Raw genomic sequence first — 23,030 nt, forward strand, 5'->3', positions numbered from 1 at the left:
CATCTAACAGTGATGGAAGCATTCTAATATATCTTAAAGCCCTGACTTTGAACAACTGACATCACAGGAATACATGAAGAAGTGTCCCTAGTTTCGCAGTTAATACAACCCACAACCTATACTACAGTATATTGTAAGAAGGAAAACCAGGCACCAATACTTAATAACGCTTTTAGTGACTTACTCCCTGAAATAAATTCATTGCTGACTGGAATTCCATTGAAGTCCCCACAAAGTCCACAAGTTTGATTGGCGTATTTCTTATCTAGTTCCACCTAAGAAAAATGAAGAAGGAGGTTTATAGAAATGGCAGTCTTGATAGTTAGGAGCACAGCCTATACTAGTATTGCTTCTGTACTCAAAATTTGAGATATGGTCACTGTGCAGACTGTGTTGTGTGATAACAAGGTAGGCACCATTGGAATGGCCAGTGATGACTAAGAAAAGCTCGCTCTTATCCTAGCCCTAGGTTGTGAACATCCCTGGGTTTGCTAGACCTGGAATCTGAGGAGTGCTTCACTGTGAGGTAGGAACATTATAATTCAGCATCTATTGATTCTGAACTGAGCTTGGTGGGGGGGAAAAAGGGAAACTGGGAGAAGACTGGAAGACAGAACAATTCACTAAAAATGGACACAAATCCAAAAGTAACTAATGCCTGCCTGGCGGTAACACTGCAAAGGTGTAAACAGACTATTTATACAGACTTTTTGCTGTGCTTTGGATGTTTTCTTACCAGGAGGGCATCATGTTCATTCCAAAGGAAGGTCAGTCCCAACTTGGCAGAAACTTTCAAATAGTTATTACTTCTCTCTATCAAGACTCCCATATGGCTGTAGGGCATCTGGACCCTGGGGAAAGATCACCGTAAGTCAGCAGGGGTAGGGACAGAATATCCATTGAATGTCCACAATGAGATCCTTTCTCATTCTTTTTGAGAATTTTCGACATGTATCTGTGAGGAAATTAGAGCAATAACTACTACAGACAACACAGGTTTGTAGCATTTTGTCCATTTCCTATGCAGTTGCCTCTCATGATGCAAATGGATTGGCCTTGCTTTTCCTGTAGCCCCTTTTGGCTTTCTCCATTAAGGGCGTTCTGCTGGGTAAAATATTAACATATATCTGTGGCTGTAAAAGTGCTGGGAGGCTCTGTTTTGCAGGCAGTGTGCTTCAGGATATTGCTGTCTGCTCCTTGAAGCATTTGATAATAAAGGGATAGACTCCAGGCTTTCTGTGACATGAGTGCCATTCAGGAAGCTGTACCCAAGAAAACTTCTGGACTAACTCACTGTACACAGCTGCCATAACAGACAGCTCACTGTGGGGCTGCCAAATATTTACCTGGCCTTTTGGGCAGGTTTCACACCCTATGCCAAAGCCAGTGCTACAACTGCTACATAGACAGCAAGTTTCCAGAACAGATATTTTAAATTAACTCAGGTACAAGCTGCAGTCACTGCTTTACCACACACTGTTCAGTGCAAGGACAAAAGCTACCAAAAATTCCTCTCAGGGATCCTGCTGTGGTAAAATTAATAGAAAGCAGTAACTTCAAGGGTCTAAAAACCTAACACTTTTACTGAATGCAGCTTATAGACTTAATTGCACACATACATACACTATTGTAGCAGTGGGACAGCATATTGGATATAGCTCATTTGAACAAAACAGACACAGAGATAATCTGCAGAAGTGGCAGGTAGCTCGCTGTCAAGCCCTCTTTTTTTTTTTTTTGTTATTACTTCAGGAAGGACCTGAGTCCCCCCACTGCTTGGGAGCAATGTGAGATCAGATGAGGGAAAGGGATGCTTGCTCAAAGAGCCCACTGGGAACAAGGCAGGAACATACAATTTGTTGTCGAGCCGGACAGAGCCACGGGTCAGTTCAATCACTACTCCTTCGAGCTTCATGATGACATGAGTGATCACAGTAGCATTTTCCACCATTGCACGCCTAATCTGGATGTTGAAGTCCTCGTAGGAAGACTTGCAGTTGGATGCAAAGATGTAATTGCAGACCCCAGGGAAGTAAAAGATGTCCCCATCAAAGGTCTTGAAGTGGAAGTTACCCCATGTGCTGCACACACGGCCATTGTGAAAGGGGTTGCCAGCTGTGGATTCAAAATAAGCAGTAAGTTTCCTGTAATTTTTTGTAATTCTCCCCCTTTTGATGCTTTATCTCTCCTGCTTCTTTCACTAGCCTCTGTCCAAATAGCCCATCTTCTTTTTTCTATTTTGTCAAGCTTTTTTTTCCCTCATTATTTATTTATTTAGTTCAGTTGCTTTTTGTGGTTAATCAGTTTTGCATAGGGATATAGGGCCTCAGATCAAAAGAGACCTCCTGGGTCACTAAAACCAATGCTCTAGTTCTGATGACTTCCATATTCTATTGCCTTGGGGTGATTTTATGATGTATATCCCCTATCACCTGTAATTTTTGGACATTCCTCCAAATTTGTCTCAAACCAGGACACCTATAAATCCTTTCCTAAACATATGAAGTCCTAAAGTCTCACCATAAAACCATTTTAAAGCTTGTTTAAAACTAGCTGATACTCCTACATGGGAAGGCCACTCATACCCACAATCTCTGAATGGCTGGAAGACGTTTGCCAACATCTTCCAAAACATATTCCTGTCCCATGTATGCCTGGTTATTCATGTGCCAAAATTACTCTTCATCTTGAAGGGGTTCCACCTTCCCTGCTCTTCCTCCCACCCACTACAGAAATCTCTTCTTTCTTTTCAGTCTTCCTTTCCTTACAAGCAGACTCTTCAATCTCCCTGATTATCTTCCCAGTCCCTTTTCACGTGTCTTCCACACTTACACTCACCCTCCTTGAATTGTACCCTATTCCCTAGATAAGGTGTCTTGACAGTTTTAAGCACACTAGTATTTTCCTCTCTTTATGGAAATATATGTATAACACTGGGGAAAAATATGTACAATAGGTATGCATGTATAAATATATGTATTAAATTTTTTTTTACAGCTGCATCATAGAGCAATGGGTCAAAAGCACTAGATTCACATTTATATTATCCACGCTACCTGATGAATTAATTTCTGTTAATTTTTTGGTTTATGATGCTAAAGGATCTTACACAATTTATTGATTTTTTTCAGTCACTCCATGCTCTGTGTCATTAACAAAAGCACAGGTATCTGAGCCATGACATTTGGTTAACTTACCCTTTACTTTCAGTGTGTTTTGAAAAGGTGGAATGATAGCTACTCCTTGGGATTTGAAAGCTGGTAGAAAATAGAAAGAAAAAAAAATGACTAGGTTTAATCTTTTTTGAAGTCCTAAAACATGGACAGAGATTGCCTCATCTTTTTAGTGATTAATATTTCCTACTAAAGGTTACACTCTAGGGGAAAGTTTCCACAAGGTTTTATTGGTGGTTTTTACACAATGCTTTGTGTTCTGTCTTTCTATCAATTTCACTAACAGCTACATTGCAAAGGCTGAAGTACTTTCTTCCATTGTTTGTTCAAGACTCCCATCTGATGCTGGTCCTGATGTTCTAAACTCAAAAGCAGCAGTATGGTCCTCAGAGCACTGTATTTTAATAGTGATTGCAACAGCTATTTTAAAATAATTTGGGGCACACATTTTGCAGGGCAGACTTAACGATGAATTATTTCAGCCTGTCATCACTAATATACCAGTCAGCTTTGGATCCTTCCAACCTTATTTTACTCTGTACAGTTATGTGTCATGCATGATCTTGTAGTACTTAATTCTTCTAATGTTTAAGGTAGTTAAACCTTATTTACTCTCTTGTGAGTGATGCAGTCATCTTGACAGTGTAAAAAAAATATGCCTTTTATTACCTGCTATCAAGTACCTTGGTGATACATATGTAAACACACACCTCTTCTGAAAATACACTTTTAGATATAAGTTATGTACCTTTTGTGAAGTTAAAGATTAGATAACTGTATCATAGTAGTAGAGCAGATCCACTAGGCCAGATATCAGAGGTAGTTCTCAAGCTTAGAGCAGTCAGAGACTGGCTGAGAACTGTATATATTGTACAGAGAACTTCTCTTTTAATGTGTGTGGTATATTTTAGCTAGGAATAAAAATAACCTAGTGATCTTACTATTTATCACCTTTATTTGGAACAAAACCTCAGCAAGAGATCAGCATAAAAATACTTACATTTTTGTCGCTGCAGGAGAGATGGAGAAACATACTCTGACTTTGTTGGTTGTTCACCACCCTGGGCTTGAACTGCATCAAGAAGAGTAGTAAAGGAAATGTGAATGTCTAATTTTCTTGAGTTCTCTCATAATTTCTCAATTATATCTGTTTAAACACACAACACTCAGTATATCAAAAATCAGCGAATATATGTTTATGTACAGGAGGTCAGAAATGCAGGACCTGTGCTACATGCAACCATGATGGCCAAACACCACTCCTTCAGCCTTTTCCTTTTTTGTTTTTTAATTTTTTGGGTAATAAATTACTGCAGAGAAGCCATCAAAAACACACCTGTGGTGATTTGAGCAGGTCCTTATTCTGTCACAGTAGACCACTGTATTCTCTTAGAAGCTTTTCAAACAAAGGACCTAAATTTCTTAGGTTTTGTGATCACTCTTTGCTTTAAGCATCAGTAAAACCTTTTTTTCTAGCTAGATGGCTTTAAAATAGATCCCTTTTGTACAGAAAGAATTCACTTTCAGGGTCAGAGAACTGATCTTTGTCAAAGCCAAAGTTACTCTGCACTTTTCAAACACTCTTTGTAATAAGCCACAGAAGGAAAATAAATGCAAAAGTCACACCACACAGAAGGAAATAGGGCTTTCCAATAGACACATTTGTGCCTGTTGTTTTTGCCCCAAAGCAAAGAAACCATTTTTCATCCCATTCCACCGCAGCATCAGGACAGGAACACATACATTATCTGCAGCGGCCAGAGGGGCTTTCAGTGCAACTACTTAGTGAGAGTCCATCAGAGGGCAGGTTGAGGTGAAGACTATTCTGGCCAGAGAAAACTGCAAGGGCAAGTTCACCCCTTGCTGCACCCCACGAGGGCAGTCCATGAGCAGGACCACTAGAGGGGCTAAGGCTGAAAGCAGAGCTGTAGGGAGCTCTACAAGTCCCCTCCTGGGGAAAGGGCTGGGGGTCTGCAGCTGGGGTTGGAAGGAGGTGTATTCACTTTTAAGGTAGGAACCATTCAGTGCTTCTGGGCTCCTTCACTGCCCATCCTCAGAGAGGTTTTTGCTTCTCTCTCCATGCACTGTGTGGCTCCACTCTGTCTCATGCCTTATGCATTGCAGATCCCTGCTGCCATTGCATGTGGCAATGCTACAGCTAGTCCTGTCACGGGCTATTCTTTGACACTACCACTTCTTAATTTAAGTTAGTATGAACTACCTAGGAGTAGGACAAATATGAAACCATACAATAGGATCTGCACTTGAGATCAAAATGCATTTAAAAATAACATCGTTGTTACCTTAAACTTCAAGGGAAATTATCAGGTGAAAAAAAGAGTAATAATAAAAAAAAATATTAAAGAGATTTCCATCCGTGACTATTAAATGCCCACAGAATATTTACAGTGGTTGCATTTGTTTTCAGCCCATCACAAAACAACCCTGTGTGCTAAGCTTTTATGCAACCTCATAAGCAAGAGTAAATGAATTTTTAAAATCTATTGTCTGATGGTTTTCAAGCAAAACCCTCCCTTTTTGAAATATTCTATCATCAGATGATAGACAGTGTCTTTAATAATGCATGCAGACATACTCCTCCACTGACTTGTTCCCTTCTAGAGGTACCTTTGCACTTCTTGGTTTGTACATTTATAAATGCTATACCACCTTGAAATGGATATTTAAAGCTAAATGCAAATGTTGAGGCATTTTTGTAGAAATGTGAGTTCTGAGGGAGCTCCACTCAATGCAGTGGAGCTGTTCCAGATTTCAACTGGAGAAAAAAAGGATGACAGTTTCAAAAGAGTTAATTTCCTCTTCTTAGGAAGGAAAGTATTTTAAGCAGAAAATAAAATCTTGCATGAAGGTAACAGGTTCATTAACTTCACAAAGCCAAGAAGAAAAAGTTCCAAACTCCAAAGCAAGTTATAAATTCTTTAAAACAGTAAAAATACCAAGCAAGTGAATCTTCCTACCTTTGATCTGTATGAAGACCAGGGCTAGTATTGACATCCATAGTGGTATTTGTGTCCCACCACCTTCACCCATCTTCTGGAAGTCCGGTAAAAACTACCGAACAACCTACCTCTGAGGAAATACCTGTCTGCTCCCAAGTCTTATATACTGAGAGAGTAGATTTTGGCTCAGTTCCCAGATTGTTTCACAAGGCTCGTAAAAGGTGGGGCTTCAGACATTTTCGTTTTCCTCTGCAGGTGCAGAGGTAAATAGAGGATGCTCTGACTTTCCCTCAGGTGTTTACACTCTAGGAGGAGTCTCCTTTCCACAGGTCTTTTTGATGAAATGTCAAGAAGTGAGCAAGAAGAATTTTTGCTTAGGTTTAGTCTTCCCAAATTCTTGTTTATTGTGGGATAAATACAGTTTAAGAGACTTCTGGGTGACTTTTGAACAGGAAGTTTGAGTGAATTACTTCACTTTTTAAAATTTTTCTCCCTAGGGCAAGTTATAATAATTAGCTTCTCAAAAAAAAAAACCTCAAAGAAGTTCCACCTGACAATTTTTTTTAATGAGTTTGCACCTGCCTATGTAACTACTTTGTTTGTGAAAATGGAGAAATCAAATGCTGTTCAAGGTTAGCATTTATCCCACTGGCCAGGCACAAGACAGGTATACACAATGAAAATCCTTCCATGTTGGCAAATCAGTAACATGGCCCTTTACTTGAGGGACTCCTCTTCTCAAATGGGCAATTTTAGGGTTATTTCAGCTGTTTCCCTTCTGAGTAAACATGATTTCAGCATTAAAATTAGTTGGATTCTACCTATGATGGAAAAAAATCCATGTGATTTCTAACCCTAGAGGCATTAAAAGACAGATATGCAAGAATATTCTTTGGAATATTCCTTATCTTAGGAGCAATGAGAGAGTGAAGAATGCTTTTTGAGTATATTGAAATAGCTATTTACAGCTATATTACTTTGGGGTATTAACCTTTTATAGTGTTTTATCTCGAGGTGTAGAGAAACACAGCCTTTCAGTAAGAGAGCAGATCCCATAATCCCACATGTGGTCAAACAGTTCCTGCAAGGGAGAAGATACTGGGATTGTTTCCTTATTCTTTGGAGTCATAACTATGTTTAAAATGGAATGAAGTTTAGTCATTAGAGAGGGACATTAGAGGAACATTGAAAGGATAGTGAAATACTTGTATAGGTTGCCTAGGAACACTGTCCAATTTCCATCACTAGTGGTTTATAAGAACAGGTTAGTAAAACACCTACATGAGAATGATCTGAGTGCTGTTGACAGTGCCCTGGGGCAAGGGAACAGACTAAATGTCTATTTGAAATTCTCTCAAATATAATTTTCTATTATGTTTTATGAAAAATTATCATGGAATCATAGAATCCTAGAATGGTTTGTGTTGGGAGGAACCTTAAAGATTACCCAGTTCCAACCTCCCTGCCATGGACAGGGACACCTTCCAGTAGACCAGGTTGCTCAGAGCCCCATCAAACCTGGTCTTGGAGCATCCACAACATCTCTGGGCAACCTGTTCCAGTATCTCACTCACCTCACAGAAAGGAATTTCTTCCTAATATCTAATAAAAACCTACTGGTAGGTTTGAGGAAGTAACTTCAACACTAAGAGAGAAATGAAAGGCACCTTTTTTTTTTTTTTGTAAGCAGCCAAAAAAAAGCAAGAAAATATGCTGGTTGTCCTGAACATTTTAAAAGTACAACTATTTAAATAAAGGTGACATAACAAAGCTAAACTGGAAGTTTTGAGAAAAGTGATTGTTTAGTTTTAGTCATGAGTTATACCTCTGGCAACTTCATTGATGTGCAAGTCTGTAGAATTTACCTTAGCATTATTTAACAAGGAAAGAAGGTGTCTACAAGATACTTGCATATACAGAAATATATGCAGTGAAAATTTAAGGAAGTACCATTGTCTCTAACGGTTATTATCAAAGTTCCAGGATGAAGATCTAGAAAAAATAAAAAATTTTAATGGATTTAAATGGTACATAATTGAAGTACTGATAGTATGGTAAACTCAGGTGGGTAACACACATAAGCTTATTATGAGATTATATTGGCGAGAAGAAAAATATACTTTATGAATCATCATATTGCTTACCACTAAAAATCAATTCACATGAACAGTTGCTATGCTGTGGTTTCATATACATTTCCTGCAACTGTGATCTCTGAGACATCCCAGTCTAAGGTTTACAGTTCAGTTTAACCCCTTTAACTGAGGTTTAGGGCACCATCAGAAGTGGTTCTCTATATCTCTATTTGTGACTGAAATTTTCAAATTTCATGTATGTCCTAATAAATTATCCTTACACTACTAAGTGGTTAATTCATTGACTAATTCTCTTGCCTTACTAAATTTATTATCTTGTGTTATTTCTTCTCAGAAATTGCTGTAAAATGTGTCAAAATGTATGAGTCTTGCAAAAATAATCTCAAATATTTATGATAGATTGATGTAGTAATATTATTAATTGTTCAAATAAATAATTCCCCTTCAGATTGTATTTTGCCTCCACTCACTGAATAGACATACACAGGTGACAGGGGAGAGAGTATTTTTTAAAAATGAGTTGGGAGTAACATGTCTGATTTTTGTACCTACTTATGATCAAATCCATACATTTGACTGCATAAACAGAAATATTAGTATGTTAGAAGAGTTTATGGATGTACCTATTTTTGACTTTTTTAACACAAAATAAAAGATTTTGCCATTGCCTTTGATCTGAAAACCCTGACATTTCTTTCTATAGCTTCTTTTCCTTTTTCACAGGATGATATTCCTACTCTCTGCATCTGCAATATTAAATTGAATGAAATATTTCAGTAAAAGAGTTGTTAGCATTTTCAGATCCATTCTTTTTAACCCTCTGTGATCAAATGCTACATGGTGGTGATGTTATTTACACGTCTTACTCATGATTTCTGAATCTCGTTCTTCTTAAGATAAAATGAGACCATCATATCTTATCTTCATTAGATTCTCACTGTAGGATGCAAATAAAATGTCAAAGCAAATTTGGTTAACTTTTGGGTGCAATAATGACTGAAATCAGTGTCTCCATTTATAGTTAAAAAAGACAGAATGGTGAACTCATAGAGACATGTAAAAGACTGTCTAGTCCACCTGGTGCCATACTGGAGTAGGGAGTATTCACTTCAAGGGAAGGATGAAAAACTGTGGAATTGACAGGAATTACAGCACTTCCTCTGTGTCAGTGCTAAAATGCAAGTTAACAAGGAGCTGTCTGCTGGACTCTTCTCTGGCTGGTCATTTGGCCACTTCTGAAGCCACGTTTAAGCTCCAGAACGATGCTGGGACACTTGGCATTGAATTCAGCTGAAGTACCATTCTGATTGCCCCTAAATTTTGACCTGTGCCAATTAAAATGCAGGATTTTTATCTGAAAGCTCCTATGGAAAAGTGAGGCAACTGATCAATTTCAGCTTAAAAGCTGTTCATTAACATTACAGGTGTCCTCTTAATTATGTGAAGATGAACTACATTTCAAACAGCTGCAGTAAGTGTTTCATAGTATGATACAATATAGTCTATCTAAAGTAAAGCTATAGTTAAAGACTAAAATAGGGATACAAATCCTTTAATGTTCTTTACTAGATCTTAGACAAATACAGAGCCATTGATTCATTCCTTTACTTCTAAATGCTTAGATAAAACTCACTGATTGAAAATCAAGTCACATTAATAACTGAGATTTTAAGCCATTTCATTACTATGAGTAGTTTTCCTTCTGTCTTTTAGCGTGTACATTGCCCAGGACCAACACATAATGTTTTAACCTCCAATGCAATCTTCTATGTTTCAGTATAAAACAAGTAATATGTAACATGATTAGTTACAGTCATTTAGAAGAACCCAAGGAAAGCATAACATTTTAAATCAGGCATTGGAGACTGACTAGCTGCAACACAAGAGGCTGGTTAACACTAATGTGACTAGGAAGTAAAAGATATTGAGTACAATATCTCTCATTTTATTTAACCATTATCCTCTGGGAAGCAAATCAGTCAGAGAACAACTAAGGGTACTGTATTAAGACATGCCACCTATGGAAAGTTAGTAAAGATACTGTGGAGATTAGTAAAGAGAAAAACAAAGTGCACCCTGTACCACGACAAGTACGAACATGGGGGCCAGAGAAGGGTTTCCATGTTGTCTAAACACATCCTGGATATTTCTATGTATAAAGGGGATAAACACTTAAGCCTCTTTACAGTTTGTAAACACAGACACCACAACCGTGCATGCCAATATTTGCAAGTGGTATTACAGACTAAAAAATAGATGTACACACACATACTTGAGGACGTATTTACATTGTGCAGTGGTGCGTGTTGCAGAGATCCCTCTGCTAGCAGCAGCCAAGGTAAATTCATAATAGGAAATAGTGTCACTGCACTGACATGAAGTTGCACCCAAGAGAATTTGCTTTTCTCTGAGGCACTGACACTGCAACATTGCGTTTGGGATCAGAGCCTTACCTAGAGCTATACCATGCCACAGGGTCATAGCAGCACTGTATAAAGCCAGCTGAAAGTTGGGGTCTGTTGTGTAGTGCCTTAGTGACCCAAATAAAAAAATCAGTCTGTAGAAGCGATTGGTGTTTGCAGGCTCTGAGAAATAAAAGGTATAACTAGTCAAAAAGTGGGTGAAATGGAGGTCTATGCTGAGCAGTATCTATAAACCCCCAAAGGAACCTGTTGGTGATGCACAACCTCAAAAAAATCTGTGCTAGTATCCTCTGGTGGACACAATTCTGCTGAATAACACTTTGTTTGTTTGTTTGCTTGCTTGTAATAATATAAACTACAGACTGTGTATAAGTGGAGACAGATATACATATATATACTATTACTACTAATGAGTTTTGTCAGAAGTTCTATTATTAGTGGAAGATGTATGGTTCTTTCTCCAACGGACCATTGAGAATATACCCTTACCTTAAATCTGCAGCAGACTTTCTTATTCCAAAAAAATGCATGGAGGAGATAATTAAATGCACACAAGGAAGGACAAACATGGAAAAAGAAACAAAATCCTTTGGTCCGTGTATTAGTCAAGATTCAGAGAAATTAACTAAATTTATAGCAGTGGTATAAAAGTTAGCAGAGACCTCTTTAGTATTTCAGTTCAAATATTGCCATTCACATTAATAATGTAATATTCTGTTCTGTCATCCTCCTTGAAGGGAGAACATGTTGCATGGGGGTATCTCTGGATGTGTGTTCAATCTCTATTGTAAAGTAACTTTTAAAAGTTCCTCTTCTATATTTAGCATTTCAGCTCATGAACTTGGATAATGGTACAGCATAAAAACTTAAAACTAATGGAAGATGTTGAACAAATGCAGGGAGGCACAAATTAGCCACAAATTGATTTCATTTGGAAATTTGAATAAGGTTTATAAACATCAAAGGACTGCTATAATTTCTTTAAGACCTTATTGCAGTGGCAGGGACAATAATCATAATCACTCTGGAGACAAACCTGATGCCCACTTATGTAGTTATTAATATGAGGCTTTATTGTGTTCATATTTTGTACCTATAGTTTTATTTTTATTTTAGAAAATTTTATGCCAAGCTTATATTTATTTTCGTAAAGTGTTATTAAGTTTTCAATGTCAAAGCACTAGGAGGTATTGATGTTAAGACCATCAGTGCAGTTCCATGAGATAGTTTTAAATGACATGGATGAAATATTAGGTTTCTTAGAGGGTTCTTGCTTTTTTTAATCAGAGCTTAGATAATGTCTTTTCAGTCATTTGTTCAATTATTTTTACCTATGTGTCCTAACACTTTGTTACTGTATGTTATTCAATCCTCGCTGAATACAGAGTCAGCAATTTCCTCAGTCACTTTCCTGTGGTGCCCATCACTGGAGTCCCTGAGAAGTTCATCACTAGTAGTGTATTGCTTTTGAAAATATGTTTTTAAGTACTTGGGACATAATATCTTTGTTGTACATATTGCTAAATAAGGCATGGTAATTTTGGGGGCAAACGGTCTAACACCCCTAGGACTAATTTTCAAAATACTGAACTTTATTTTGGTAGTTGCATGTTTAGCATGTGGTCTTCAGATAGAACTGTGAAGGTCCTACGGTTCTGCAGCTGAGATGTTGAAGTGTCCAGCATAGCATCTAGAAGAAAACAAATCACCAGGTGTAAAAATCCCAGTTTAAACAGATATGCACAGTATCAAAAAAGTACTATTGAAAATAAGGGAGAATCTGAATCCATTTCTACATGGTGCCATCTGTGTGCCATTTTCACTCAGAAGTGGTCAAATTCTCCAGATAGCGAGAGAGGACTGTGGACAACCATCATGCTCCCAGTGTGCTCTCACTGAACCTTGAATCCGGGTTCACCTACCTGCAGCAGGTGCCTGATGTGCACACAGTCCAGTGGAGAGCAGCAGGATCCAATCACAGACTCGGGGTTGTGTAATACTGCATACGCACAAAGATGGCACATTGCGACTTCTGATAGCCTGCACTCCCTGCTCACGTAAGTAACCCTTCCTCTGTCAGTCCGAGTAGGGAGAGGAGAACTACTCATGAGAAATTCTCATGGGCTCTGTGTTGTAAATTATCACAGACCATGGGTTTTAGATATATTCTCTAAATATGCATCATGGAGGTGACTAATTGGTCTTGCATGGTTTGCTAAGCTGAGCTGTCAGCCTCCTTATCACTTTGCAATGCTGAAGTATGATATAAAACAAGAATGCTGTCAAACTTGAGCAGCTAGACTTGTACTGTATTGAACACTCAGTACGTCAGTGGATGAATTGTCTGTTGATCTCTTTTATAGTCAGTTTTCGGCTTTATTGATCTGAGAACTATGAAAATCCTTATCTGCTTTGGTCCGTTGCTGCAAATGGCTGAAAACTGGTGTTGCATGTTCATGTTTTGAAAATAAGAATTGTATGGACTGAAATTTCTTACCATGAATGGAAATGTCTTGCAGTTAGGGATTCTGCCTTTTTCTGTTGCCATCACCAAGCAAACTTTATCCATGGTAGTCTGACCGTCAGTTTTCAGTAGGAGATTGATGTTGTAAGCTAGTAGTGATTGTTGCAGCTGTTCTCTAATTTTGAGTGTACATCTTCCAACTCTTCACCTCCTTCGAGTGTTAACAATATTTCTGATGAAATGGAGAGTCTGAATTATTAGTAATAAATTGAACAGAGAAAATCACATGTATATATCATATCTGAAACTGATTTTTGTGAGCTGCTGAAGTAAGAACACTGTCTATAATCATGCCAGATGTGTGTGTTAGTTCTAGTACGTGCTTATGGGCTGATGTCTTTATACAAGTATGGAGTACAAGAGCTATGAATCCTTTTATACAAAACAATAAGGCATAGTTATCTCTTGTTTATATTGCTCTTAATAAATTAGGAATGTTGTTAAAGTTTCTGGAAAGAGTTTTGGACACTGCACTAGATCAATTAAAATATGCAGTAATGAATGCATCAAATGCAGATCTGAACTGACAAGCTTATAATCTCTATGCAGTGGACGCTGAAGAGATTTGAAGAAAGCTTGTCCATTGTTGAACTAATTACATGACCATGAAAATGGATGGCAAAAATATTTCTGTAAAAAGCTGACTCCTGGAAATTGAAGGTGAAATAGAGTGACTTACTGAAATTGATCTCAGATTAATATTTTACACAAAGGGCTGTTTTCCACTATTAGCCTTATCAATGCAATAACATTTTTGATAGAGAAAATATTTTCATGAAATGAGGAGACTTTTTTCCTGTTTTCACAAGAATAAACAAATAAATTAGTCTCTACAATCGAAGAAAGAAATAGAAGAGTTTGACATATGTTTCATAGCAGGTAGTGGGCTCTTAAGCAAACACAAGTCTTCTGAAACAAACACAATCCAGAAGGCGGTTCATCTCATTTTGTGTTTCTGTCCAACAAGAACAGAAACAGGAAAAGTAAGTTTGCTTTTATGGTGTGGATCCTGAAGTTTTGGAACTCCTTTGTATGCTCATTTGTTCTCTCTGAATCATTCTTGCAAACAGGTGGGGAGCGCTTTCTTTTCTTGCAGGTTTTGGATTGAATTCAAGGCTCCAGGAAACCCAAGTCTCTTATGCCGGTATAATTTCAAAGCACTTCAGCATAACTCAGTTGGGCTGGACAGAAGGAAACCTGCATGTGAGTCCCATGCTTTGTCAATGATATTCCAAACACCACATTTCTTGACTCAAAGACTTAAAGCCATCAAGTGATTATTTTTGTTGAATCAGATTCCTCTATATCGCAGACTATGCTCTCACACACATTTTATCCCATACTTTCTTCACGTAACTTACCAATTTACATTTAGGGCAAATCATTTAGGCAAACATCCTTTCTTGGCTCAGACATTCCCAATGACAGAGTATTGCCTGCATCTGTTGAAAAGCTGTTTTAGTTGTTATATACTCAACACTGCTAAATGACAGTCTTACTTTCTAAGAGAAGACTCTAGGGGGGAAAGCCTACACTACATGCATCGGCAGCTGAAGCATTTCCCAGCTGAACACTAGGTTGGTTTGCTGAAAGATTTATGTCAAAAATTAGTTAGAATCAGTTTGACAGCCTTGTTTTTCATGCAGAATTTCAGTTCCCAGAAAATCAGTCCTGTTTCATCCCACACAAGTTAAGGTAGATCAGATTAAGAAAGAATACTGACTATAGGTAAAAAAAGTGAGAGAAGCCTTTCACTGTGTTAGGAATTGTTTGGGCTGCATGTAGCCAAAGTGTCTTGACCACATTGGAGCTGTAAAACAGTCACTTCAGCCTGTTCTCTAGTCTTTGTGGTGTATTTCAACTTTGCTGTAACTGCTGCATATCAAAAGGCTTCAATGATTTTTTTCTTTTACAATTTCTATAACACTTAGTAATTACCAAGCTGTTTATGCACATCATAGCTTGAAGCTCCATCAAGCTAGACCCTCGTCTGAACCAGCTTGTCATGGCTCACATTAATTCATTACATTTATACTGATTAGGGAGGCTGAGGAAATACAAGATGTTTCCTTAGCGCAATCACGTTCCCTTCTAGTGGTTCCAAGCTGAATTGTAAGTATCACTAGGAGTTCATAATACAAATTTTGTACATTTTCTCTCATGTAACATTGTAATATCGTAGATTCTTACATAGTAAAAAGAGGTTCCACTGTATCTGACCTATAAAATCTTGATATTCAATTAAACTTTTTCCACTGAAGGATTCCTTTGCAGATAATCACAAAACTTTTTATGCTGTTCTAAAAGCAAGGCCTTTTGTCAGTATACTCTCAACTCTTATGGAAGTAATGATTATCTCTGTGTTGTGCAATCCACTAAATTCAGTGGTCCTGGGAGATGATCCACCTTGATAAGCAATGTACTTTGACAATCTACTTTTACAGAAGCTAGGGGAAAATTCCTTGGGCTCAGAATGTGCATTTTTTTTAACTTCTAAAATGAGGAAAGCAGGCTTGGGGTTACTTTCCCTTTTTTCTTTCTTTTTTTTTCATGTGTGTGTTTTAAGTAAAAATGGGTATGTCTTAAGGTCCTAGCTTAGAAGTTTAAAAATCAGAGAAATTGAAGGGATGATGGTTAGTGCTGGTTCCCACCTTCGTAAATAAAGGGATAGAGTAGAAATGCCTGAAAAAGCTGGTCAGAGCCAGAATGGTACATGAGTAGGTAAATAAATGGGTCTAAGGATGCTTTCCCTGTATAAAGAGCACTGGCTGTTTTACACTGTGCAGTTACAACATATAAGATTAGCCAGGACAAATCCTATTAAAATCTTAAATACACAACAAGCCTAGCCACTGTCTAGGGCAGTGTACAACAGAGCTCAGTATTTAATAACAATGTCAGGTTAAGTGCAAAGAAAGGGTGGAGGCCAGAGCTATGGCATTGGTGAGGATTTTAAGTGCCCACACTCTGTGCATGAGTTCAATCACTCCTGCCTCAGCCATTCCCTGAAAACAAGTCATTTAAAACTCAGAGCCACATTTCATAGTGTCAAGACAGTATTTGTTGAAACACTGAAAGTCAGAAACAATGCTTTTGTTGGCAGCCTTCTTGTTGTGTGCTTATTCAAAGCAGGGAAGAAATGGTGTGATACAGAGTATTGGAGAAACAGCTCCAGGCAGATCTCCCCTGCATTACCTTTTCTCTTCATTCCAATAACTACAAAGAATAAAACTACTCATGATGGAACTGACACGACACTGTGTCCTGGTGGGTGTGCAGTGAATCTTCTTGTCCCCCTCCATGGGAATGTTGGGAGATTAAGGAGGAGAAGTGGAAGGAATGGTAGTTGTTGGTAGTATCCTGTACACTGGTAATGCTGCATCTTAAACTCGGCCACAATCCCAAACCAGATTTGCTTACAGCACACCGTTTCTTGAAGGCATTGCAACTCTGGTTAAGGTGAGCTAAAAGAGAACCATCTGGAAATGGAAGTGAGAGGGGCTGAGCTGAACAGGAGGTGTTATGGACAGACTGCTTCCTTCATGTGTCCCTACCCTCACCTGCAAGATCATTGAGCTTAAGGAGAAGGTTTACCCTCTACAATTAATAATGTATTTAGAGAGTTTTTCAGCTATCCAGATTAGTGCCAATTGGTCCTTACATCCTCAACATCTGGAGTCTGACTAGCATATCCTTGGCTGCATTATTTGAGAACAGCCATAAGTCTTTTTCTACTGCTAGCAGGAAATGTAACCATCGTAAGAGCCACTGGTAGTTACAAATTGAAGTCTGATTTAAGAATCTCTCTTATAAGGATGAAACTGCAGTAAAAATTCCTGGCAGCTGGCATGTGAAAGAATGTGCAGCAATGCTCTGGAAGCATAAGACCTGCAAGCCTACCTCATGTTAAACAGAAAGTTAAAGGATGCTGGTTTACAGGCCTGCTAACTGGATATTACAGCAAACTGTGTGCCACTTGCCTGGCTGGCTTCTGGCATCTAGTTTCCTCTGTAACTTCTCAATACTTGTTGCCCATCCAAGGTTGATATTATCAAGAAGTGGTATTATTAAAATCATGAACGAAACATTGAATGGATTTATGTCCACAACAGATACTGATTTCTATGTTTACACAAAGAACTACCATGATTTGGGATATTAGTATAATATATAATAATTACTTGCTATATTAATTTAATAAACTATTAATTTATAGAATTCTTATCTTAGAAGTTTCCCATTCTGTTAGGTATTAGTGCAAAATCTGTGCTGTTAGAATGTCAGTATTTTCTATTAGAGTGGAGAGCAGATTTTTATCATGACAGTATTTTTAAACAAAATACCGAGAAGTACACAGCCACAGAGAATACACAACATTGCCAAAAAGTTGTTCTGTCTGGCACCAAAACACTAAATTAACTTCAAGTCAAGCATCTGTGGAAACAAAGAATAGTCTGTTCAAACCATTCTCTAGGAGAACAAGAACTACAGCAAAGAATACCATGTTGTAGTTGGTTTCCACCCAGAAGTACATGCATAATACTAAGTTGTGCTCTGCAGAAAGGTGTCTGAAGGAAAATTTGTCATGTGCAGTAAGAACAAAGTAGAGAGCTCCCACTTTATTTTATCTGAGATTAATTCACAGCTTTCTCCTTATAGTAACCATACCACCCATAACCATACAGGTCCCAAATTTGGAATTCTTGTTCAGCCAAAATGTCTCATATGAAGACCTACAAGGTTAAATACATTTGTTTCCGCAATGACTGCAAAATACAAAATTTCACTTTCACCCGGAGAGGTCTCCTGGTTCATCTAATGTGGATAGAAGAGTCATTTTTTCCTGGTGGGTGTTGTTGTGTACTAAGGAGTTTAAAGATACTGAGCTGAGCACTAGCCTGCACGTATGAGGAGCATGCCAGTTTACACAGGTTTTCTGCAGATGTCAGACAGCACATTTTCCACAATGGAAGAGACAAATATTACTGTATCTGTTACAGGTCCTTGGAAACAACCCTGAATACCAAGAGCATCACTCTTGGCTGACTAAACAGGGAGCAACACACCTGAAAGGGCATGTTCTTATTGAGAGCTATGGTGCAGCAACAGCAGGAAATAAGCAGAGTCCTCAGAAATCTGTGTTGCCCTGCATGTCCCAGGTTTTTCCATACTTACATTCACTAAGATCAACACATTTCAGTCAGGAAATTTAAATCTATTTTAAACAAAACCACTAACGTCAGATTAAAACCTGGATTCTGAAGTATACTCTGTCTTTATCTGTAGCAGAACCTTCAACGGAACTAATGAAATATATTGACCCTACAGTCCCTGTAATTATTTATATCAAACATCTGCGCAATTAATCTGTGGCTTCTGATTGTTTGCTTGGTTGTTTGAGATCATGGATACCTGCAGTGTGTGACATCCTGTTGACAAGATCATTTTCATATCTTGGAAATGTAGTACTTTAAATTATGAAAATGTTCAAATTCCTTATTTGGCAGGGATTTGGTTGATGACTCCTGACTATGCCTGATAGCAGGGCTACAGGGAGGCAACAAGACTCCACAGCTGAGGAAAGGCAGAGTCTCTCTTTAGCTCTTTTTCTGTGCTGGCAAGTAGTGAAGTAGAGATTCAAGGAGCAAAGCTAATGTGAGAATGGAGAGAGGATGCTGAGGCAGTTTGGATGAAAGACTCCTTTGGGGCACAGAGAGGGAAAAGGCCATTTTTCTAGTTAGTTGAGTCAGAAAATAAGGGAGGAAGATTTTGACCCTTCTCATAATTAATCATAATTAATTATTTGCAAATACCAGTTAAAGAGGAAATTCTGCATTTGCATGAACTTAATAACTGATGGTTGTGGTTAGATGTACTTATTCTGACAATTATTTGTTTCAATCAAAAGCTTCCAGATCACATGTTTGTATCTGCCATTTTTGGGATTATACAATATGTCTACTTTTATTTCCCGGAATCACAGAATCAATTAGATTGGAAAAGACCTCTGAGATCACTGAGTCCAAGCTGCTTGTTTGTTTTTCCATATTTGTTCAAGGTGCCAGCTGGGAAGTGGCTTCTGGTAAGTTTAGAATGTAACACCTACCCTACCGTAGGAAAAACATTATGTTACATTTCTAACATGATCCTTACATTGGGGAAATGATTGAAAGGGATGGTTTTCACACTATGATGCTGTTTTGGGATTATGTAGGATAGTCAGGCTTAATGCTGTTCAAGAGGAAAACAGGACTCATCAGTTCAAGATCCAACCCAAAAGAAAACTAGGAGTCCAGCAGAGATTTCCAAGTCAAAAGGCGAATTGCCTGAAAATGCTATGTATGTCCACTCAGTTAAGGACAGGAATGCTGGAGTACTTCGTGTTTCACCTCTGTCTCTTGCTTTGTGTAGCAACAAGTAGTGCAAAGCATTGGAAGGAGAGCTCTAATCACCCAAATGTGAGGCAACAAGAAAAACTGCCTCAAGGTACATCAGCCCTGCCGATCTGTTGCTGAAGGAGAAAAAAACCCATCTGGGTCTCAAATAAGATTAACAGAGTATCAAACCTTAGATAAATGCTGTTTTCATATGAAAGCATAGAAATGCAATTTTTCATATGAATGGTGGGAAGAAAGTAGTTTTTTTTCATAACTCTTAAGATTTCTCATTTCATCTGCTCTTTGATTGTCTAGGTGAAGTAAAGAAAGCAGCGTCTTGGACCAGCTAATACTGCCTTTTTCTGCCAGGTCAGACCCTCTGGCTCCCTGTGAAGTTGTTTCCTGAGACATTTGCTGATTTCACTTAATATATCTTTTGATAACCAGATTTCCAGAGATATCTGACCACTGCAGTAGCTCTTCAGCCACCCAGACAACAGAGAGTAACCTTTGCAAAGCTGCTGCCTCTGAAGCCATCACTGGATTTTTACAGAGAGTGACTTAGAGGAAATTCTGTTGCCAGTATTTAATTTGTTTTTATATTATGTAATAATGTAAGACTTAAAAATAAGATGAAGATATTAATAACATACATGAATCCTTTGGGAAGACTGAAAAAGTCTTTTTTAAAGGAAAAAAAAAATTAAGTAAGTCAAACTAGGATCTAAGGTAAAGTTCAGTTAAACTTCAGTTAAAACTAAAGTGAGTTAGACCTGGTGGAGTAATTATTAGCCAGCTCAGTTTTTTTATAAATTGGTATAAACCTACTGACTTTGATTTACAAGCACATAGCATTAGGTTTGCATTCAGCCTGTTCTGTAGAAGGGAATGCTCATTATATCACTGTGTAGACCATTTTTAAACTAGATATAATGCTGTAAGTTGGACAGGAATCCTTTATCCCAAACTCAGTGTATGTGAACATCCAGCTAATAAAAGATCTGTATTTCTAGTAAATGAGATCCTTAAACGGGGGATCAAATTGGTCCCTTAAATGACATTTCAGAACCGAGGTTTTGCTACACTTCAGTCTCCAACTCTCTAAATACTTAAGTTAAAGCAAGGATTCTAGCTGGGTATCTATTCTTTCTTATCTATCCATGAAAATTTAGTTTAGGCTAATGAGAATAACATCTGTTACTCGAACACCCTTGACAGTCCTACAGTCTTCTAATACTGTTCTGGTACAAACTCTCCCTAAACCCCCAAAAATTTGACATAAATTTAAATAAATATTTGCATCAAATGTCACATGGGAAGCCATTGTTTGGATACACCTAACTGGAAAATTTCTATTCTGCTACAAAAAATTAACAGAAGTAAATACTTGGGTACTGTGAGCCAGCCCTCTTCCACTTACTTCAATGTAGCTCTCTTGACTGAATTATGATTTGGGTTCATGACGTGCTATAAGAGAGGAGCACAAGCCACTGGTGCTACCCTGGAAAAGAGATGTTAAACTGGAATTCTCTGCCCTCCACTGGGGTGACTCAGATGTACACTTGAACATTAACACTGAAACCATAATTTACATCATCCAAACACCTGAGAAAGTTTGGATCTGGATCACACTCTTTTCTCTTGCTTCTGGTTATGAACTGGGCTTTGCCTGTCCCACATTGCTGGCAGGCAAAGGTCTGTTAATTTATAATACATGGCTCAGACCATATGGCTAGTAAAAATGAAATGTTGGGAATTTAGGGGAGATGGTCCAGTACAGGAACAATGACTTAAGAAAAATAAAGGAGTTGGATGACCTAAAGCCAGTCTTGAGAAGGTTGCTGTGGAAGGTGGTATGAAGTCATGAACATATAAAGAGAAGCTGAACTGCTGACCTTATATATATTTCTAAGTACAAATATCTTGGTCTCAGACCAAACCTCTGCTCTGCTAGGTGTGTGATTTTGGGGCAAAATATTTCCACAGTGGTCTGCAACAAAAGAACAAAACAACACACAGTAAAACAGGCACACAAGTAATAATGTATAGGAAAAAAGTAAAAAGTGTGGAAGCAGGATATAGTGCAACATGCACAGAGTGCAACTCTTTGAGTAAATATTAGCAAAGAATTACTGCAGATATTCATCCAGGTCAAGGAAAGTGGATATGTGTGTGAAATCAGCTGATCTGTTCAGCCACTACACACCTGTTCTCTTAGAGACATTCCATGGACTGGAAGGACCAAGTGCAAGACTGAAATGCCAGAACACCCTGCCACAGCCCGTTCTGCTGGGCTCACAGCATTGCATAAGGCGATCATAAAAGGAGAACTTCATGAAACTGTGTGCAAGATGGAAATACCCTGCAGGAAAAACGTCTGCCCCCTCTGAACATTTACCTTCAAGATGTTACAGTTAAGGCTGGGACTAGGTCAAGGAAGGAAATGAGCTGCATTTTAAACCTCTGTACCCTCCAGTTATTTGTGTTCAGTCAGTCACCCACAGCTAATGTTTCTCCTTCTTTTATCTCTGTTATGACAGACCTGAGCAACACAAGACATATCATTTGTAGAAACAGCTCTTTAGGGCATGAGGAGGTCCATGAGAACCTCCTTCAAGATGTATCCACTGTATGGTGGAGCTGATGGCAGAGGCTCTCAGTCACTGCTTACACTGACAGCCACCATATATTGCTACTTCAGCAGTCATGGCAACAGAAAGCAGTGTTCATAGCAGAGAATGGTCTTGATAATGACCCTTTTAAATTATTTTTTTCCAACAATGCTCTTAAGAGCAGATTTGACAGTGCCACACACAGATCACCAGTTCTCAACCAGTTTGCAGAACCAATAGGAAAGAGGAGATTTGCAGCAGAAAACAATCACATCATAAACACTGCTGGTCTTCTCACTGTAGTCTGGGAAGTTTACCCCAGGCTTCCATGCATTTATGTTGTGTTTTGAGGATGAGAGCAGTGGGAAGAGTGTTGGGCTGAGGGGGAGACAGCCAGGGGGTGAGAGTGAGGAAGGAAGAAGTGACTGGGCTGGTAGGAGCAAGAGGAAAGAGAAGAACATGGTAGCAATGAAAAAGGCTGGAAACTAGCTGGTTTTATATTGGGGTGGAAAAGGAGACGTTCACCAGTGACCAGTCATCTCTGATAAAACCTTTTGATAGTAAAGACTGATTACAAGAATGGCTCATAAAGAAATAACTCGTCTCCACCTGTATACAGAGATACAGGCAGAGGTCACCTTTAAGTGTATGGGATCCTTGTTCTGCTCGGTGGCATTCTGAAATAATATATCAGTTCTAGGATTAAATAAGGATCCCTGTTCCATGTCAACACAGGTCTTTATTTTGCTATTAATCCTGTGTGCATGCAGATGGGTGATGGACCGCACACATCTCTGGGAGGAAGCTGAGATGGTTTACCTCTTTGGAATCTGCAGCAATCCCCAAGTAATGCTCCCAGGAACAA

The 23,030-nt window shown here is 38.4% G+C and overlaps 1 protein-coding gene across 1 annotated transcript in view; it reads right to left on the minus strand.

Annotated features, from left to right (window-relative positions):
- The window catches only part of MUC5AC (mucin 5AC, oligomeric mucus/gel-forming), a 49,328-nt gene extending 43,053 nt beyond the window's left edge, over nucleotides 1-6,275 (minus strand). The window contains exons 1-6 of the mRNA XM_069018732.1: nucleotides 6,152-6,275; nucleotides 4,174-4,245; nucleotides 3,198-3,257; nucleotides 1,854-2,115; nucleotides 737-851; nucleotides 185-275 (exon numbers count right to left, since the gene is read on the minus strand). Coding sequence (XP_068874833.1) covers nucleotides 185-275; nucleotides 737-851; nucleotides 1,854-2,115; nucleotides 3,198-3,257; nucleotides 4,174-4,245; nucleotides 6,152-6,224 — 673 coding nt within the window. The 5' untranslated portion in view covers nucleotides 6,225-6,275. The remainder of the gene's footprint in view (nucleotides 1-184; nucleotides 276-736; nucleotides 852-1,853; nucleotides 2,116-3,197; nucleotides 3,258-4,173; nucleotides 4,246-6,151) is intronic.
- Nucleotides 6,276-23,030: the final 16,755 nt, after the last annotated feature.

The sequence above is a fragment of the Aphelocoma coerulescens genome, chromosome 5, assembly GCF_041296385.1.
Source record: "Aphelocoma coerulescens isolate FSJ_1873_10779 chromosome 5, UR_Acoe_1.0, whole genome shotgun sequence".
Lineage (NCBI taxonomy): Eukaryota > Metazoa > Chordata > Aves > Passeriformes > Corvidae > Aphelocoma > Aphelocoma coerulescens.